Source organism: Homalodisca vitripennis, chromosome 1, assembly GCF_021130785.1.
Source record: "Homalodisca vitripennis isolate AUS2020 chromosome 1, UT_GWSS_2.1, whole genome shotgun sequence".
NCBI classification, from domain to species: Eukaryota; Metazoa; Arthropoda; class Insecta; order Hemiptera; family Cicadellidae; genus Homalodisca; species Homalodisca vitripennis.
Genome location: NC_060207.1, coordinates 38181646 through 38204675, shown reverse-complemented (window position 1 = coordinate 38204675; position 23030 = coordinate 38181646). Strand labels below are relative to the sequence as shown.

General features: G+C 31.9%; 1 protein-coding gene across 4 annotated transcripts in view; it reads right to left on the bottom strand.

Moving 5' to 3' along the window:
- LOC124359937 (ubiquitin carboxyl-terminal hydrolase 47-like) overlaps positions 1–23030 on the bottom strand; it is a 133660-nt gene that overhangs the window by 101518 nt on the left and 9112 nt on the right. The window contains exon 1 of one of the 4 annotated variants that reach the window (XM_046813120.1): positions 12669–12810. The exons of 2 other annotated variants lie outside the window; for them this stretch is intronic. In XM_046813120.1, the coding sequence (XP_046669076.1) occupies positions 12669–12795 (127 nt within the window). In that variant the 5' untranslated portion in view covers positions 12796–12810. Of the gene's footprint in view, positions 1–12668; positions 12811–23030 lie in introns of those variants that run through there. One more of the 4 variants, XM_046813139.1, reaches the window with a different exon arrangement.

Sequence of the window (23030 nt, the reverse complement as noted above, 5' to 3'; positions counted from 1 at the left end):
GAGAATTGGAAGAAGCACTGGCATAAGTGCAAAATAAGTTAAGTTTCTGGCCATATCACATAAATCCTGTTGTAAATCCTTCCTAGAGAAATAGTTATAATCTCCAGAATAAAGATTTGTAGCAGAATTCATTACAGCAGAAAGTCTAATTTAGTTTCAAACTTATAAACAGTTAAAAGAATAATTTATTAACTCTTACATGCTATATATCTTCATGTATACTGTAAGGAACATTCAAGTAGTGTGAAATATTGGCACTCAAGGGTTTATGAAGCGATAGCCAACTAGCTAAACTATGTTATGTTAATATTTGAATTATCTAGTTTGAAATGAAAGATTAAACTCTGTCTAACTACATAAATAACTGTTGAGCATAACTTAATAATATTAAGTAAAATCTTTAAAATAGTCTATCTAAGTCAGAAAACAAAAAGTATACTACATGAAAAAATTTAAAGAACAGTATTTTCATTTATTATATTTAATTCTTATTAATTGTTGAAACGTTCGTATTAATTTATAAATTTTTGGCATTGACAATAAAGTATACCTTGGTAATTTCAATGTGTGATACAAGTTTTTAAGATTAACTACTGTATTCTCAGCGTTAAAGACAAATTAACATATAATAAAAATCATATTAACTTAAATTTTAATACTCAATGTTAATCGGATATAAAGAATAATTGTTATGAGTTATTACAATACTCATATCCGGTTCATCTTACACAAGGAGCACATGAGCGTAGTAAAGGTGGGATATCAATAGATCAGGGACTTGCCAGTTCATGAACTAACCTCACATACAAGTTTATTTATAGCTAATTGCCTCTCCTAATGTTTTGCTACTTCACAGTCACCTCCTCTAAAAGATCATTCATGTGTATTAAATAGAAATGTTAGTACTAAACATAAGAAATAAGACCAAAAATTATATATAAAGCATCTTTAGTTCCAATATATTTTGTTTAGATCATGGGAAATAATAATATAAGTTTGTTTTTAAAATAAAAAGAATCAATAATTTGTTGCAGTTAATTTTTATATCTATAAAAATGTTAGTGTAAAGATTTTATAAAAAAAGCTACACAGTTTAGGGGCATTACTGTTTATTTTATGACCAAATAAAACCAACTGCTAAGTACGGAAATTCGTGTTCAAAGTACTCATACTATGATAAAACACTTTTAGATAGAGAACACACAAAAATAATAATAGCATGAATTCAATAAATTATATATTTTTATTAGTACACTAGCTCTTATGAAAAAAAGACAAAACCAGATGGAGCAGTCCATTACAAGTTTACCAGAGGATAAGAAACTGCTGGTATATAAACCAAAAGAAAATACACAAATAGTCCTTTTTAAACCTCAAAACTACAGACAAATTGTATGGAAAAATAAGCAAATTTGCTTCCGAAATACTATTTGTTTAGTTTTCACTGCAAGTAAATACCTGCAAGACTCACTCACTAATAAAACAGATTCTTAAGACAATTATCGGACCGGTATTTAGGGAAAAATGGATAGTCTGGTCAAATAAGGATGGAACCTCGGAATGAAAGACAATAAACTAAACATTTGCATACGTCTTTATTTTGGTGTTATAAAACTTACCTCAAAAGTTTCATATAATTACATGTCCACAGCTTAAGATATTTCATGTCAAAGATCATGAAAATCAGTTTTTACAAATATCTCGTTTCCCTTGCACTAAATGACATTTAAGGTGAAAAAATGTAGAACAGAAAATTCTCTTAAACTTTTTTCTAAGTAATCATATCAATTTAACACTTCTTGAGATAGAGCGCAGAGTGGGGGGACTGCTTACCTGTATATGTGATAACGCGAGGTCAGCTCGTAGAATACAATAAATAAATGTTATATAGTTAATTATCACTTGAAATACTTTTATTATTGTTATTAAATTGTTATGATTTATTATTTAATATACTGTATTCATAGATATTAATCATAAATTAAATATTCTCTAAATAATATTTATTTATTTTTACCAATCATACAATATTAAATTATATACTTTGTTCATATTGCCATGAATATTATTATCTCGTAATACAAATCTCTTGTACTACGTATGCTGTTTCTGTACTGCTTAGTTGGATCAGATGTTCCATTATTGTGACTAATTGAAATGTGACTTTCTACACACCGTGACGAATGAGTTTGGGACTTTTATGTATAAGCACAATAGTGGTAGAGAGATATTTCACCTAATTGTAAAAACAATTTCAATTTTAAAATACATGGTTAGGAAATATATATGTATTTTTTAAACATTGTATTTACCAAAATCTATTAGAGACAAAAGTATAGCCAGCAAAAGGTTTCTCACTCATTAATACATAGTATTTTTTGTCAACAAACAGTATAAGTTTACTTGCACACAAACCAAATGCTATGTTAATGTTTTTAACTGCTAGCAAAGTTAATATAGTTTAGTCTCGAACTAATACATTTTTATTGCACCATATCAAGGGTTTTCTTTAAGATTAAGTTTTTCTAATAACAAAAACAATAAACATATAAGTTTGAAACAACTTTGATTTGAAATGGCTTTTTAGTTGTACATTAGCTTTTATATATATATATATATTTCTGTCAAGCTCCTAGTCGGACATTGAGACTCAAAAGGATTAATAAGGAATTCATTTTCAATAATATTTTATGTGATATTTCTAAAACTTGAAAAATACTGTTAAGATTGATGTCAGTATGAAAATGCCCTTTAATCAAGATCTGTAGGGGTTATTATTGTTGAAGTAGGTCACATTGAATTTTCTAAAAGTTGATTATATACTCCCTATGCTTTATTCCTTACTTCTTGTACATTTTATGATGCATTATTAACAGCTCTTTTTTAATTAGCAGGTTCCTTCCTCATCTATAAATTTTCTTTTCATTGTTGTGTTTGGCAGGCCTCATTTTATCTAATAGAAGTTAGGACTATATTTGTCTTAAAACGGCTCATAATTATGGATGTCTGCCTGAACTTGAAGATTGACTGCTCTCAGGTCTGAATTCAGGTGGAGAAGAGTGTGAATCAGACATGGGCAAGATTGTTTTAGTAGATTTGGTCAGTCGTTTCTAATAGTTTATCATAAAATTAATATAACAAAATACAATATTTTTTATATAGGACTTCTGTGGACTTTCCTTATTAGAGTTGTATGATATCTTGTAGTATGTTCTAAGTAACTTCTCTGTATATGAGAATCAGATGTGGGAGCAGTATGATGTTTATCTCCAGTTTTCAAGATATTGTATGTCTCCAGGCTGTTTGGTTCATGGGATCTTTCTTGTTTTTAATTAGCAAATGGCTGGTCAGATGTCATTACAAAACCCTATGTCACATGAGATTATTTCAGTGTTTTTTTTTACTGGATTGAGATTTGTACACTAACTCTCCTCTAAAAGCTGGTCAGATATTGGTTAAAGTCTCTATTTCACCTAAGTTTTTTAACACGTTTTCCCTGGTTCTCAACTCAGTTAACTGGTTAACTCAGTCAAATAAGGCAAAAAAAGGATCAAACCTCGGAATGAAAGGTAATAAGCTAAAAATTTGCATACATCTTTATTTTTGTGGTATAAAACTTACTTTAAAAGTCTCATGTCCGCAGCTTAAGACATATAAGGGTAAAGGTCATGAAAATCAATTTTTTGCATATATTTTGTTTCCCTTGCGCTGATTGACATTTAAGGTGATTAAAAAAGTGTAGAACAGAAAATTCTCTTATACGTTTGTCTAAATAATCTTAAACGTTTGATAGATACATACATTTTACGCTCTCACTAGCAATTTATTTCTAATTGGCAAGGAACTTCTTCAAAAGGCAAATGACAACGAAAGCTTCTTGGAACATGTCATTACGGGAGACGAGACATGGGTTTTTGGTTACGATGTGGAAACAAAAGCCCAATCATCACAATGGACATCAAAAGGCTCTCCAAGACCCAAGAAAGCATGTCAAGTCAAATCAAATGTGAAGGTCATGCTTACGGTTTTCTTTGACTGTAAAGGTGTCGTCTACTATGAATTCCTTCCACAAGGTCAAACAATTAATCGTTTCATCTTGAAACCCTCAGAAAATTGCGTAATGCTGTGAGAAGAAAGAGACCTGAGCTGTGGCAAAGTGGTGATTGGGTCCTTCACCATGACAATGCTCCTGTTCACTCTGCATTAATTATCCGTGACTTTTATGTAAAAAACGCAATGACTGTCATTCCTCAGCCCTACTCATGTGACCTGGCTCCAGCAGACTTTTTTCTCTTCCCGAAGCTCAAGAGACCCCTGAAAGGATGAAGATTTCAAACAGTTGACGAAATTAAAGAAAAAACGACGGAGCTGATAAACACCTTTACAAAAGAAGAGTTTTCTGGGGCCTTTAATCAGTGGAAACATTGGTAGGAAAAGTGTGTAGCTTCCCAAGGGGAGTACTTTGAAGGAGACAAATTCGAATAGCCTGTATGTTGTATGAATAAATGAATAAAAATTCAGTCCTGGAACTTTTTGATCACACCTCGTATATTACCAAATTTCACAACTACCCAATCTGAGGTTTGAAAGTCGTTGATCGCTGGATTTTTCCAGTTATTTACTATCATTTAATGATACAAGAAATCACTAACACTAAATTTCAAGGTCTGCAATTTGATCTCTTCCTCAGGTGAATAACTCACATATAACTTCAATCTTGGTTGAAATAAACATATCATACCAAAGTGTTGTGATACACGGAAGTCGGATACCATATAAAACAAGTTGTTTGTTAACTCCATCCACAGTGTCTTTAAATCTTGCACTTAGTAAAAACAAAACATTAACTATTAAAACCGAGCTCAAGAGTACATGTCATAACAGGTCTGTACTGACTAACCAACCACTGAAAACAGTTTTGTGTTGAAGACTCTTAGAGCAATTGGAAATTTTTTTTAAATCTTTGATTTCAAAAGGACTTGTCCAAAAAATAAAGTTATCGGAAAAGTATTATTTTATTAGCATTTACTACTAGTTTTGTGTTGTTAGTTGGAAATAGAGTGTGTATAAGGCACAGCTCAGCTGAATATCACATATCTTCAGTCATTGAGGTGATTCTTTTCATGTATTCCTTGCTTTGTTGAACAGCAATCATTGTATTAAGGTCTCTGGTTTCAGAAATTTCACATAATTCATCAGCTGAAGGAATTTTGATATCCGAGATTGCAATGTTATGCATATAAAAGCAATAGGCCTTTAATAAATTTATTCTCTGACTCTAGTCCAATATTTCACTATAAGGCAGTTTGGACAGTTGCTCAAAATATCTGGAACAAATGTCTGTGGGGTATACTGTAGTAATAATGTAATGTATTCAAGTATTGTACTGTATTATTAGTGTTGGCTATAAAGGGTCTGATGTGCCACATATTTTGCACCCAGCACCTGTGTAGAAAAATAAATATTATGTGTATTAAAATACTATTTTATTTGTTGATTATTACATAAATGTGATTTTAAATTGTGTTTTCAAAATAATCAGAATACTATTCTGTCTGCAACTGAACACAACATACCTTTTGTGTGTCAAAGATATACTAAATGAGTATTAAATTTAGGATTTTAAATTAAAAATATCAAAATACTTCTCATAATATAAAGAATTTGAAAATAAGTCATGTTAATTTAATTATATATATATATATTTATATAATTAATATATATATATATATATATATATATATATATATATATAGTTTTATATACTTTAGTGTTTGGAAACACCAAATTTTTATTCTGTTTGTTAAAATTTTCATAAATTTATACATCTAGCTGTGTTCAAATATAGCTTTTTTACACCTACACAATGAAATATTTTTTATATTTGAATACTTTATCTGTTGTCTACCATGTCTATTACAATGTATTTACTTACTTTTTAGTTGATTTTTAAATTTTTTTGACACTGACGAAGGCAAATAAACTTATGCCCACAAAGTTACACTTGCATTTTTACACTAAACACTATTTTTTTCACTACAGCCTATTTTATATACAATATTTACAATTTACACAAAACTGTTCTTTCACTCATCATCACTGCTGTCATCATCCAAAGGAATTTTCCTTTTTTTTGGAATGTAGTGCCCTCCAAAAATGTTCATGCTGTGAGTAGCACTGTGGGTGCACACCGCAGTTGCAGCCTGGACACCACCACACAGACCTCTTCCTACACACAGGGCACACTTGCATTTGCCTTACTCCTGGTAAATGAGTCAAAGAGTGATTTTCACTCTCTTGAGGCATGTCAGGTTGTTGAACTTCAGCTTTACCTAAAGTTGCTACAATTTCATTCATGAATTTCCTTCTTGAAATAGGAGAGTCCGTGTTTTGGCTGTACAAAATGTATGCGTTCCACAAAGTCATGTCTAGTAAATTGTAGATTTTTTCCAATATTTTTGAGTGGTCCTTGTACGAGAAAGATGGTATAAGGACTTGTCTTTAACATCAACGACCCCATGAAGAGGTTATACTCATTTATAAGTAACGGTTTTTTACTGGGGCACCTCTTCGCCGGCTAGTAACTTCCTTGTCCTCTGCATGACAACCAGTTGATATAAGATAAACTGGTTTTTGCTTTTCCTTTTTTGTCGGTACAAAACAAGTAAAATTGGCCCTCTTCTAAAATATACACTTTCCTGGTCATTCAGCTTAGTTTTTAGAACACTTTTTGACAGATCTTTGGTGTTTTTGTTGACTGTTCCGGTAAGAGAATTATTTTTCTTTATAAGTTCATCAGCCAATGGTAACTTTGTATAAAAATTATCACTAAATAAATGATAATACTTATTTAGCAAATTACATTATTAGTAAGGAGGGACATGACAATTTTATGAGTAAACGGATGGTTTCCATTGGATAAAAAGTCCTTGTCACTGTACAAGTCAGTGTGCAAAACATAGCCAGTTTTAGAATCGCAACACTCCCATTTTTTTATACCGAATCTAGCATGGCGTTTTTTGGGCATGTATTTAAGCTATACAATTTGTCTGTTCTATTCTTCATGCCAATCATGGATTCATCAATGGAAAGGTTTTGGGATGGAACAAAGTATGCTTTGAAACTGTGATTGACAGCATCCAATAAAGAGCGAACCTTTTGCCAGGTATCATAACCAGGCTGTCCTTGACGAATATATTTGTCTGAAGTTATGTGGAACATTGAATTTATCAATAAAAACCTATTTCGGGACATTGTTTTTACAAACCAACCTATGAACTCAGTTTCAGCAGTGCTCCAGTAATCTGCAATGTTTTTTCTTCCATATCAGACCCATATTTATTACTATAGCTATACATTTTTTCAGTTCTGAAATGGTGACTGGAATCCATTGCCTGAATGTTGATTGAGGTGCCAAATTACCAGAATTTATTTTTTCTGTAATAAATCTCTGAGCATAAGTGTTTGTTGCATTTGTCAACATAATCCAAACTGCCTGAGTGAAAAACAGAAAAAATTAATTTAAAACAGGACTATTCCTAGGAGGGCAATTGTTTATTCCTGTATTTCGAACTTGGAAATTTGTAGAAATGTCCATTTTGGATTCAGGAGCATAAGCTCTAACCCAAGTATTAGGGTTTTGTTGAGCAACAGGCCTAGGACTATTGGGACCTGGTGTAGGGGACACAGGAGCAACAGGTAGGCCTACATCTCTAGGCCTGGTTTCTAACTCCTCATTATCACTTGTTTCTAGTTCTGACATATGAGGGCTGTAATTGTCATCACTTCCAGATGAAAAATCTAGTAAACTATCATGAACTAAGAGTGAATCTTCAAATTCACTTACTCCTTCATCACTCAAACCATCTTCCTTATCTTCGTCTGAAAAGTCACTTTCATCACCATTCATTAGTATTTCCCTAATGTCACTTGATCTACAAGGGCTGTTATTGTTGTAGTAGGCCTACAAAATAAAAAAATAACTGTAAATTAAAAACAGCGATTAAAACAACTAAAAACACGACCGAACACAGTTAGTTGTTGGTAAACAATCACGACAACGGCATGTCGGCTGCAGTTCTAACAGCTGTTCAACGCGGCAAAATAAAATTACGTAAAAAACATCTGCCGAACTCCAGCTACTTCCATAAAGTATTAAATTGAAGTACATGTCTCTAGCTTCATAGAATATACAAAAAGACCGGTTTTATTCAACAGCTGGTGAAATAAATACGTAAAACGTAAAGGCATGCGCATTGACACCTGAGGCGTCGACGGTATTGGCAAGCGGGAACCGATCGAAGCCTGAGGCGTCAACGGTATTCGTAGGGTTAAAGAGTTCTTAATAATAACTGTACCATCTATTTAAATATATTATTGTTTAGAAAAAGTTAAAGAAAATCTGATTGAGTATGAGATGTGTCATGACATCCATAACTATAATACATATGTTGAATTTAATTCCTGTAAGACTTGAGAAATTCAAAAAAAGTCACTGCTTCATGGAGGTTCAACTTTTGAATAAGTTACGTGCATGGACGAGTATCAATAAATTTAAAATTGTTCTTATGAATTGGCTTAAGATAACTCCTTATACACTGTTAATGAATTCTTTGTGTGTGTGATACAAGTGCCTTAATATTTTAACTGTAAACTTTGTTGTTTTTTAAATTATTATATTTGTTTATAACTTTGTTTTTTGTTTATTAATGTTGTTAAGTGATGATTTTAATTGTTTGAATTTTAAGTGTTACTGTTGAAGCTTTCTAGTCACACTGATAGTACTAAGTTGTTTTATCTTCCTCTTTTATGCAATTTATTTAACAAATTATGTATTTTATTTGATAACATTTTAATTTTTACCAGTAGAATAATTTTCCTTCTGACCACAAACATGTGAACAATTTAAAGGAAAATAATTTTAGTGTAATATAGTTTATATTAGTATAATAGTACATGCTTACTATGTTTATGACTATGTTTATTGTACATTTGTGTATTTAATGACAATAAAGCTTCTTGATTCTTACAGTTATAATACGTTTAAGTTAAATTTTGCCTTTATTTTAATCTTAATTTTTTAATTACTTGTTTCTACTGTTTATTATCTATTGTTTTATTAATCACAAATAGATTTGTATTAATTGACACAGGTTAAGTGTAAGAAAAGACCTACAGGTTCTAATTTCGCCTGTAACAATAAAGAGTTTAATCAATCAATCAATAACCATCTTGATATATGGGTTTGGTAGTGTTTTACTCCTAACAGACTGCTCATACTTAATACAAGTGAAATTTGTTGTAATACTGTGTTTAAAATTCGCTGAGCTTTATATAAAGAGGCAAAACTGAAACTTCTTAGATTGTTTATTTATATATCAAACATTATTAATTTACTTTTTACCTTTTACTTAATTTTAACGCTCTCGGCTCTTAAATTAAAACTCAACATATCGTTAATTTAAAATTCATTTAAATGTAATTAATTATTTTTAATATGTTAAACATTTTTAAACCCCATTTATAAGGCATTCGCTTATCATTTCATTTAAATAGAAACTGTCATTTAGTGCAATTAAATATTAACTAAACTTGAGGCAATATAAGGTACAATAAAGTAAACCACTAGACATAGACTTATTATGTTTATAAGTAATGTATTTAATATAATGGAAATTACAATATGAAAATTAGAAACATAAATATCCAAAGCTTACAATAAAACGTACCTCTCTACTGTCCTAAAAATGTTACAGTTTTTAATAAATGACTGTGTATTCTGCTTTTGTGTAATGAGGCACTGACATTTTTACAGTGGTGATGTAGTCGCACTTTGAAGTATTATTTACAAATAGCTTTTTTAATTAATATAAGGTGATTTACCCCAGGATCTTGTTCAAAACAATGCCCTCCTGGGAACAGATTTAAACCGATACACTTTCGTAACACTGAATTTACCATTATGTCCTCTAGTTTTTTCACAGTTGTCACGTCGCCTTTATTAATACGCAACTTTACTTCTGTTTCACATAACAAACAAAGTTTCACAACACCTTCAGAAGGTTGTAAAAGTCCTCCTCGGTTTTTACAACTTATCAAACTGTTGCGGTATTGCGTTTCCTCATTAGCCTGTAACAGCTGTAGGCACCCGCTACAGGCTATTTTTTTTCTTAACGTTCTTACTATAAAACCAGAAAGGTACTCCACAATATGCGTCGTTACATTTGAAGTGTTTCCTACAATATCATAGAAATAGTCGAGATCTTCATCTTCCTTCTCATGTTCTAAAACCTGCCAGACAGCAGCGAACACAGTCTGAGCGCTCGCCACTAGGGTGAATCATCCCAAGGTCGCCGCCATTGTTGTAGCATCGCGCTCCAGAGTCGACTTCAACGGGCAACCCCACTGCTCCATCTATTGGTCTTATGTGATCGCTGGTTATTTCTCTCATAAATAAATTTTGTATGACACATTTTGTATAAATACGCATAATTGTACTTCGCAACATTTTATAAGTGTTAAAGCAACTGACTCTTACATTGCAAGAAACTTAAAATAAATATTCATATTATGGATGTACCGGTAAACAGATGATTGTAGGATCCATAAACAGTTTCAATACAGTTTAAAAACACTATTTACCAAGAAATATTTACACAATTTTATTTGAAATTTATTTACACCTTTTCTATTTACAAATGTGCTATTTGCAATTTCACTCCCGTGAGATTGCAAATTGTCAGTCATTGTAACTACTACACAAAATAGCTAAGCACATAACAACTAAAACTACTAATATTTACAACCATAAAATAAAATAATGAAGAAGAATCCAGCATACAATAGTATGATTACACTAAAGCATAAAGAATTAACAACGAAAGATCGAGTCAGCTGATAATGTCACGTGAAAATTATGAAATAAAAATGCATAGACCTCCAAAATAAAAATGATATTCATATTAATTATCTACAAATATACCAGGGAATAAAAAAACAAAACTTTAATCATTTGACGTTGTATTTATTTAAGAAAACGACGAATATCAAGGAGACAATATATTGCCGCCTGGCGCTTTTCGCATATATCACCGACGGCAATATTTTGCCGTCTGGCACTTATCAGACACAATCTATGGTGGCAATATACTTCCTCCTGGTCCGGAAAGGGTTAAAGCAGATATTAATACAGCTTAATTTTTTAGTTTGTGTTAAAAAGATTTTAAGAATGTGAGTGAGTGATGATTGTATGTATGCATATGTGAGAATGCAGAATCAAGAATGCTTTTGAAGAAATGTGGAATGAATGCATGCGTATATGTATATAGACAAATACAGGCAGAATAGTGTATAGGGGGAGCTTTACTGTATTAGACATTGGAGTTTGTGCATAAGCATTAAGTATATGTTTTGCAAGTAGACATTAATATTAGGTTAAAGAATATATAGTATGTATAAGTGTAGTAGTATGTATGTATGTAGTCTATATAAAATATAATGTTAATACTAGGGATATGATAATTAGTACAGGCAGATGTTAATATAACTAAATACATAAGCAATTATTCATTGTTCTTTATAAAAATATAATAAATAATCTTTATAATATAACATGGAACATAAATTATAATGCATCTATAAAGAGCTTTAGAAGTGAATAAATGTGAATATCTATTATATATTAATTATAAACTATAATACATAGACAATATAAATCAGAGTTTGAACAGGTCCTAAAAGACTGGCAAGTGAGTGAGCAAGAGTCTTACCCCTTAGTTATTTAACATAAAGTATTTTATTATTGTACCATACATTGTACATTTTAAACATTTCTGTAGTTATGTATTTCGATTTTAAGACATACTGGTGAAATATGAATTCTGTGGAATATAAAACATTTATTTTATTCTGTTGAAACCCCCAGCATTACAATACAACTGGGAATGAGCATAAAATATGCTAGATTAACAGTTTTGTATGATTTTTGGGATTTACGCGAACAAAATGTTTACTCTATGAGTAAGCAATGTTGAACTGAAACATGTTATGGTTAAACATGTATAGTTAGCTTTGCAGGAGGTAATTAATGCTAAAGAATTTCCAATCAATAACATAATATTGCATTTTGAACCCTTATGCTCTCAGCATCCAGTTACTAATGACTAGAGTTCTGTAGTTGACCATGTGTTAGTCACAAGAAGTAAAAGTGTTAAGACAAAAGCAGATTTTTCTCAATTCGATAAGAAAATTGTCTTTATGATACAAATATTATAGTAATGTAGTATTCTTTATCTTGTACAGTTCCAACATCAGATGTATACTGCAATGTGAGCTTTTCTAGTAATTGATTATACAATTAAAACAAAAACACATTAAAATGCCCAAGTACTTCAAAAAGTCTGAAACTGATCGCATATGGTCACGTGAGCTCAAAACCAAAACCGAAAACATTTCTTCTCTAACCTCGACTCTAAATAGGTCTGCCTACATAACTCACGCCAAACACTACACCCACACAAAAAGTGCAAAAATATATAAATTAGACATACACGTTTACAAGAAAATTGAACAATTGATAGAAAATTCACGTTTACAAGTGATAAAAGAAGACTGAGCAGGAAATATCACACATTATGGTGATGACAGCTGAAGAATGACAAATAACTCACTTTTGATGTAAATGAAGAGTAGGTGAGATTGGAGAGAGAGCACGACGTGAATGTGAGAAGTGAGACTGGCCGGCCTGGCAGCCACAGACTTGGACCTGCACCAGCCTCTATATTTAGCTGACTGCATGACAGTGGAAACGGCGACACTAGCTTCACCACTCAAATATTTTTGCTTTGTATACATAACATCAATCAGCAAGTAAATAAGTGGTCTAAAACTATTTTAAACATGTCCTAATTTCCAACTAATTTACCCATGAAAATTAATTGGATCAATTAAAAAAAAACAAATTCAAACTTAAATTTTACCAAATGATACTAAATTTCTCTATTTGGATAGTCGTACATAAGATCTGATAATCATAGATAAGGAAAGGAAACTGTGATAATCTATTTTTTTTAACACAAAGTGTTTTTAAAATGGTTTGACCATCTATTTCCTCTTCTCATAGGATTAAGTTACATAAGTTTTTATGGATAATGTATTCTATACAGTAAAATTGGAGATAACCAATCCCATCCCAGACATACCATTGTTTAAATTACTCATTTTGAGAAAAACATTAATGTGAAACATAGTATATTTTGATTTAAGACAATAATCAGAAACATGTACATATCTTGTATCAATACAAAAGAATAAAATAAATAAAGTGATTAATTATATCATAGATCTAAAGGGTAAAGGGTAAAGTATATGAAGGTTTATTAACTACACATATGAACAATATGGTTTGTTATGAAATTTTGTTAATCTATTTTTAGGTTTTATATACAAATTAAAACAAATAGTGATAAACATAGTGTTTCTGAACCATACTGCAAACTTCAGGACATATTTCAAGTTAAAATTTGCATGGGGGTGTTTTATATTAAAAAATTTACTTATTTGGAACAAGTGCCCTCCAAAGATTTTTAAATAAATCATAATTAGATGAGTGTGAGCGAACTTACATTTCACTCAAATGGCTGGAAAAATTTCATTTCTGCCTATCTGCCCATACAATATTTCAAGACAAACCGACCTATAAAATTTAAATTTTGCACATATTTGATGATGGATATCACTATATTGGATTTGGCAGAGCAGTAGCGATCATTTTTACACTGGTCTTATGGGTAGCATGATGACAACAAGAAAATTTGAATAATAAATAAATTTGTACACAGAGTACAATCATTTGACATTTTAACGTACCACATAATAATACATTTAGTGTAACTATATAAGATATCTAGAGTAAAATTTCATCTCAAGACTTTAAATTTTACATAAAACTTCATTTCTAAGTAGACAAGAATGAGTTTTATTGGATGCATATCTATCCATGGAATTTTGCTGAGCATCATTGAAGTCTATCACTTAGTAGACAAGCACAATTAATTTCTCTTTTGTCTGCTGAGGGGATTTAATTAATTATTTTATCATTGAAGCCTATCACTCAGTTGACTGGCACAATTTCTCTTTTGTCTGCTGAGAGGATTTAATCAATTATTTTATCATTGAAGCCTATCACTCAGTTGACTGGCACAATTTCTCTTTTGTCTGCTGAGAGGATTTAATCAATTATTTTATCATTAAAGCCTATCACTCAGTTGACTGGCACAATTTCTCTTTCGTCTGCCGAGGGAATGCCATCCTTAAGACATTTTTAAATTGCATATTTCAAGGGGAAGGCAATAAATCCATTCATGTATAATAATGGAAATTTCATGCTATAGATTGGCAGCAGTGCAAAATTAAAGTAATGCCAAATTTCATTACCATTATTCTTTCAGTATGTATGTGAACCTTTATAATTAATACAATTCCTAACAGAGCTTAATAACAGATGTCTATAAATGTACACGATGTATATAATTTTAATGCATTATAAGTTTGAAGATATAAAAACACTTTTGACCTTGTGGTTTGAGTTATAGACATTTTATTATTTTCCTGAAAAATATGCCATATAAGGTTTTGAGTAATTTTTATTAATATGATTATTTTTTACCTATCTTGGCAAATTGATATACTTCTTCAAAATTGCATGATTTTAAAATATATTTTGTTTGAAAACCCAATCAAAATTTGATTTCATACTTCATATTTTACAAAAGGATACACTTATTTCAACTACATTTTTTTCAGTTTACAGACACTTACATATTTGTTTATAAATCTGTAACTGTTTACGACATCTGATTATAATGCATATTTTCTGTTACCTAAATACAACTATAGGTTTAGTGGTCAAATATATTCTAAATATGAAGTAATAGTTTAAATTTTGAGCGTGATTTGTTTTTTCACTGAATTTCATTTCTGTATTAATACTGTTCTTGTTTGTACAATTACTGCATACATTTTGGGAAAAATGAATTTTTATTTTTAATAACACTTAAAAAAAGAGAATAATTATATTTAACTATTCTCATGTCTTTTTGCTGTTTCATATTTTATAAAAATATAATTTGTTTACTACACATATTGTTACTATCTTGGAAGTAGCACCATTAATGTTCAAGTTTAACATTGCTGCAGACCTATGATTAAATTTACAACACCTTTTAATTATATTGTACACTTTGTGAAGAAAACAATAATATGTAGTTATTGAAATTCTTCTTTGAAGTCAAAGAATCTGCAACTACAAATATGTGGTTTTTGTACAACAGATTACAATATCCAAATTAAAGTTATTAACATTACAGACACTTGGGTTAACATCACACTACGATATCTTTGTATTGTTATGTTAGAAATAAATGCTTTATTCAATATAGTTTGTGAAGTAATAAATAAGATTTCTCTATGAAGAACTGAAAGTACTAATTCGGAAGGTTATGAGAAGTATGAGAAATACAAATCAGCTGAATCAGTCAATGTGGCTTAAGTCAGTTGACTGTCAGTTTAGTTCAAAAACTTTGGAAGACATTTATCTTATTCAAAATAGGATTTTAAACAATCTGTATGTTTTGCTAGTAAAAATAACAATTGCTCATGATAAAAACTTTGCCAACCAACAAGGCCAACATTTTTCTAAATTTTTATAAATGAAAAACGGTAAGTACTTAGTTTGTTTTGCCTTATAGAACATGTTTTTTTGAAAAAATTATGTATAATAGATGATATTAAACAAATTTTTGTACTTAAAATGTAATTTAAATAAAACCATGTCATACATATGAAAATGGACCAGCACTTGATATAGATATAATAGAACTTGGAGGACTAAGGGCAAATAAATCAAAGTACTGTTGTCTTAATTAGCTGAAGAGTATTTAAATATGTACACTTTTCGCATCTCTGAATATGAATGTAATTAATTAATACTTTGGTTTATTATTTGAAGCTTTAGCATCAGTGAGTAGTCAATAAAAATGTGACAGTGATGATAACTAATACTACCCCATCGGAATTTTGTCATAAACAATAATTTATTACTTTTGCAGGCATAGAGACAAATTTTTATCGCAAAATAATACGCTTTGCTAAAAATTATGTATAATTGAATTACAAATTTTAAAATACATTAGAGAAGGCTTATTTATAACATTTACATTCCGCTGTTCTAACCAAAATTACTTATCATTTAACATAATTTTATTCAAACTCAAGAGTAAATACAGGTATTAACTTATAATAGGCCTAATCTTAAATTCACCATCTATCAAGATAAAATTTATGTGTATAAAAAAAATTTTTTTACTGTAGTATTGTGTAAGTATATTTTTATTGAATTTCTTTTAACATAATTCTTTAAAGAACTAAAACTTGTTAGGAATATTTTAACACCATTCAAATGATTAGTAAAACAAGTTTTAACTCAGTGATCCGTCATTTTAGAAAACAGAAAGTGAGGTGCTATATGTCTGCTGACTCGTACGGACAAGCGTACGGCGACTGCTTCGACAAGCAAGCAGGTGCCGAATCTGAATCAGCTGTAAGTACAAGTGGATGAACCAACTATAAGGAACAAAAAAACTGCGACCAAAGAAGTTGATTCTGCACAGCTGAATTTGATGTGAAAATACAAGCAGATTTTTTGGCGCTTAATCTGCATCAAATTTTGATGATTGCATTGCATTTTCTGAGTTATCTGCATTATGTGACAAAGTTTTGATCTGCATATAACTTCAGCTCAAAAATTTTTCCTTTTACTTTTATTACCATATTTCTCCAAGATGACATCTTACAGAGCTAGACGTTGCTTCATTTCCACAATAAACTTTTATCTACACTGTAGAATAATATCAAAACTACAACACAACCAGATGAAACAACAATAACCATTGACTTGTTATATTTTTCCTCTCGTACAATCAAAAACCGCCTGAAGCTGATGCACACTGACGGTCTGCTAGAATTCAGCTTGTACTCAAATTTAAATATCAGATACAAGAAATTTTAGCTTACCGAATTCAATTGTTGCTTGGTGTAAATTCCATCTCTCCGCTTTTTAACGCATCTGTCGGCGTGAAAATTCTGTTTTTAAACCATAGAATAACGTAGTTCCTGATAAGCAACCTTTTCTGCAACCGACTTTCGCTCATGGTTTATCAGTCCGTGTAGTTAGGCCCCTAACAATATAGTAAGTGCCTTGCGTGCGATGGTGTAGTGGTGTAGTGATTGTCTTGCTACATTATGGATGCATTTAGATTTGACTAAAAATGTCTAAAAAGCAGAGAGAGTAAAACTGTTTTAATCGTTGGTTTTAAATTACAAAAATGCACATACTGAGAAGAAACATCAAAAAGTCCAAAACAATGTTCTACAGTTTTGGAATGCTAGTTTTATATAATAAATCAAGTTTTACTTTGTAGCTTAAAATTTTCTACATTATATTACAATTTTTAAATCGTATAAAATAAGTGGGTATTGGTGGCAGCGTTACGTAATTATTGAGGGAGGTTAGTCCCCCATTACAAGGGGGGGAGAGAGGAATTTGAAGTCTGATTTTAAAATAATCTAATTAAGAGACTGTCCCCTTATGAGTGATGAAATGGCATTTAAATGAGGAAGAGCTTTAAAAGATAGTTAAAGGAATGTTCATGATGAGAAACAAGAGTGGACGGCCCTCAATTATCACCAACGATTTGGTGAAGAAAGTGAATGATAAAGTGAAAATGAAGAGGCATTTTACTATTTCTTTCTTATCAGAGGAGTTTCCTCAGGTTTTAAGAAGTGTTCTCTAGGGGTTAGGTGATAGAGATTAAGTTTAAGGAACCAAGCAATATTGAAGAGCGAAATTGATAAGCACTATAGTTTTTCTTTACATAATACACCCATCATAATTGCTGGATTACATATTTTTTTTAAAAATCCCTTGTATAATGTTCAACAACAAACAGGCTGCTGTTTGAAAGTGAAATTACTGAAACTAGTAACATTGTCCTGAATTGCCTTACAATCAGACTCTCTGGAAGTTTTATATATTATGTGAAACTATTTTGTCAAGTTTTCCCTTACTCACCAAATAAACAGGTCATTACAGCCTACCATAATAATGGGCATACCTTAAATACATTAATTGCAATACTTCTTTTATATTGTAATTAAGAAATTTCTATTGTTAAAAAGTTATGATTTTAATACAATTTTGATGTATATATATACATATATTATATATATATATATATATATATATATATATATATATATATATATATATATATATATTTCAGTACATATAAGATGTCAGTACAGTTAAAATATCAAGAGACCTGAAGAAATCGTAATAGTATTCTCTAGAGTGCAGACCATAGACTGATCTTTTAGACTTTTTCTGAATAATAAAGTGTTTGGAGGAACATTTAATACAAAAGAACTAATACGCTATATTAAATTAATTCAGATAGATGAAACCTTGACATGTTTGTAAATGTGTAGTATTTACACTGTTTTGCTTACTCATTGAGACAGACCAAGAGCAGTAGAGGTCCTAGTATAGACCCTTGAGGTATTCAAGTGAATGCATTTTGTATACTTATCCAGGTTGGCCACTCAAATTCCCGGGTTTTTCCTGGTTTTCTCGGTCAAAAATTTCTGATTATCTAGCCTATTTTCAAACTAAATAGACAACTTTAATACTATATTTAAACCTTAGAACAAGTACAACGATGACGTTTTATCGTTACTAGCAGTATTTGCAAGAAATGCTATAAAGCTGCGGTGCTCTAGCATTTCGTCGCTAGCAATATGTGAGAAATTAGGTGATGATTTATCGCTATCACCTATTTTAAACTCCTTAGTTTTTATCTCTTTGTCTTTCGATGTGTCAACATAACATCGTGTATACCTAATAACTTTCCTTTCTGTGATGTTTAGAAAATACATATATCCAATTCAGTAATATGAAGATAACAAATAAATACCAAGACAGCGCTAATGTGGGGCAGACTGCAGCCCAGTATTGCGGGTTCGAGGTCTAGTAGGTGGACAAACTTCGGTACAAGACAGTGATTTCGATGGTACAATCAACCAATAAACCAAATACTTTCATTTGAACTCTACTTAATTCATTTATCTTTTGTGGGGGAGGGGGAAGCCTAAGAATTTAAAATTCCAAGCCATTTTTCCTTTTAAGTAATAGAAATGGTATGTTCTAAAATGAGCCTCCAGAATATACTACATTTACGTAAATATGTATGGATGTATATTTTGTAGTGAATATATTTATTCACAACTACGCTAAGTATGACGTACGGATAAAATACAAATTAACGATCGTCTGTTTACTATCGAGGAGCTAAAGTTCACACACAGAACCAGCAGACACGCTAGCGTTGATACATATAGACACAGAAAAAACTAACTGAAAGCATTTACAAAACTATTTTTAACATTTGTGCAAGTGTAGGTCTCAACATAGATAGCCATTTGAATCACACCCCAAAGCTATTTATGAGCACTGTTTTGCACACCAACTGAATTTGTTTTATAGTGACTCCTTACACATCCCTTACATAATGAATTGTTTGGGAACTATAAATGAAGTGACCAATTTAATGAGAAATAATACTCAAAGTGGTGATATGCTAAAAAGATATTGAGAATATTGTACCAGAAACTCATGCCTCCTTCGCCTGTATGTCACGAGATTCTATCAATATATTTATTGAAATTTTTCCAGCCATCATTGCTACTCTGCAATAGTTATCTACTTCTAATAAAATGATATTGTATTCAGCTGCCAATCTCTTAGCTTCCTTGAAAAAGGAAGTTTCCTTGTTGCAATGGTGGTGTGAAATCATATTTAGCATCACTCATCCTCTTTCAAAAGTACCTCTAAAACATTGAAAGTAACATATCATCAGCTCTTAAATTTGCTGATTACAGTTGAACGACTAAAGTATTTACGTACTTGTCCAAACTACCAAAGATGGTATACCGCTCCCTTGCTATTGAAGTGCAATTAAAGAGCAAGTGTTCGGCAGTTTCATCCTGCTCATCACACATTCTACAGAGCGGATCCTCCTGAAGGATGTCGACTCTGTGAAGATGCTTCCTTAGGTGATCATGTCCCGTGATCAGACCTATAACCCGAGAAGACGTTGATCTATTTAGTGAGAGAAGGTCAGATACCACTCTGGAGGAAGGCAACTGTAGTACCATTCTGCTCATTCTCAAGCCCAGATGCAACCTCCACCTTCTCTCATGCTCATGTTCAGTGCGAACTCATTTCAAGACCACCCCAAAGGATTCACACCTTGGAATACCACAGAACGGTTGAGGGCCTGTCATAATTGATGCTGAGCCCCGGTTGGCCAGGGCATCAGCTCTTTCATTCCCAGGGATCCCCTTATGACCAGGAACCCAACAAACAGTCACATTGATTCTGGCAAGGGAAGGACTTGATAGCAATCCCAGACAAGTTTGGATTTGAACACACAAGAGTCCAGCACCATCAGTGCTGCCTGACTATCCGTGAAAATATTGATCGTCTTACTCCTAAATCGCAGACGAAGATTCTCACGGAAACATTCCATAATGGCTGCGAACTCCGTCTGAAAACTGTAGAGTAAAGATCCATAGGGACCACCAGCTCCCTACATGGTCTCACCCCCTCAATTCCAGAACCTGCGCTTTTTGTTTTAGAGCCGTCTGTAAACCATTCAAGCTACGCTGGTGGAAGAGGTTTCCTTCCCTCCGACCAATCGCCCCAAGGAGGTATCACAATCCAAAGGGTTTGTCAAAGGAAAACTTTTGTGGCATCTGATCAGAAATCATGTGCAGAGCATCCTCCTGAGTCAGGATGCTAATTGTACAGTGCCCACTGCTACAGCCTGACCAGAGTCCTGCTTGCTGAAGACAGTAGGCACTCCTCCTGGCCATAGCCCGAATAACAACGTCAAGGGGGGCGAGGTTGTGACAACAGTCTAGAGCTGCGCCCGGCACACTAGGAAAAGCCCCAGTGATAGCAAGGCAAGCCATCCTTTGGATGCCCGCCAGACAAGCTACTGCCATCTTGGCCTCCGTTTTTGGCCACCAGACAACAGCTCCATACATCAATGCAGGTCTGACTACAGAACTTAAAGTCCCCAAGATCTACCTATCACGCGTCTGCATTGAATTAAAGACCATTTCCCCCTGGCGATGACCTTTTCTAGATGAGGTCCCCAGTTTAGAACCCTATCTAGGATCACGCCCAGGTATTTGAACTCGGACTTCAACTCAATGGAAGAACCTCTGAGTAGAAATGGACCAATACCCTCCATCTGTCGCCTCCTCCCTTACTATACTGCTGAGGAATATTATCGTCGATCAATATTCATACCTTGCATCAATTCATTGATTTTAAGTTTTGTTGACCAGTTCAGGAAAAACAGGGATATTCTGAAAGCTCTGAATTGTTTACAAACTGAAAACACTGAAACTGTTCTACGATAGTCAGTGGTTTGATTGTGAAGTGGAGGCGGAGTGTATGCTGTGGAGTACAAAATAGAAAAAGTAAAAATAATTTGAAACTCCCAAGAAACTCGTGTCAGTTCTAGATGCCTGCAACAAATCCTCTACCCTGCTATCAATTATTTACTTCAGGTAACTATTTATTATTATAAAACTAAGTAGGCCTACATAAGTATATTTTGGTACTTTTGTTTAAACGATACACATTTTAACACAGTTTCTTTTAGATATAATATTGAAACATATTTATATCAAAACGATTTTTAAATATAAATAGTAAAATCATTGTTTTGAAAATAAATCTTTAAAAATTTAAGATAATCCCTATCTGATTTCTGGTTGAAATTATAAGAAACCAAATATAAATAACTGGAAATGACTTTTTATTGCAAGTGCTAGTTACACTACCAGTCTCAACTGCTGTTGAAGACAGAACAGCTGATTCAGATGTCTGCATTGTAGAAATACAACTGTTACATGTACTTCTCTCCTGTGTTGTGTCTTGCCTACCTCCCTCCTTTGTCTAAATTCCGCCATTAGTAATTTCTTGTTCAGATCAGTCCAGTTGCTAAGAGGCAGCCTTTTAGTGCACATTAGAGTTCAAGACTCATTTTAAGTTGGATATCTGCTTCCAATGTGATATAAAAGTTATTAAAATCATTTATAAAAAAAATTGCTAAAAGTTGTATTATAAAATTTTCAAGATAAATTTATAAGATATTAAAATACTTCTAAACACTTTGTGAATTGATTTGTTTCAAATTGAAGTTTGGGAACAGGTTTTTAGTTCAAATTTTTTGAAATATTAAAGTAAATACTTTTTTAATTTGGCATTTAATTTTTAGGTCCAGTTTTTTATTATTTAGTTTAGAGCAAGAGTATTAAAATTTTCAATTAAAAAACCTGTTTCTAAATTTTTTTTGTGATTAATAACCTAATGGAAAAGTACAGTTTGGAAATGCCGGCTTCAGTGCCACCCCCTACGTGGCCTCTTAAAAGAAGCCCTCGAGATAGTACTCAAATTAAAGTTCATGTCAGGTGTGCACTCGTAAAGATTATCTTTAACTTTGGTATTACTGGTAACATATTTATGATAACTTAATTTAAACCACTTTATAAAAAAAGTGGTAGATTGGGACAGAGATGCTTCCTTCTCACCGACTTTGCTTCTTTTTGGGAGGTAGAAAACAAGAACCAATAATCATAATGCCATGTCATTTTCACAGTAACTCAAATAAAGTCTATTTATCAAAGAATGTAGTTTTTTAGGTACCGGGAAAGAAAAACTCTTCCAAAAGTAGTGGCCTCTGGATAATACTAAAATACCTGTTATTTTACTTTGAACTTTGAACACAAATTATTGTACAAATTGTTTTATCATGGTTTATAATTTAAATTTAAATAAGAAACGTCATTTTGAATTTAAATTACAGGCCATAGAAATAAAGATTCAGATTTAAAACATTTGG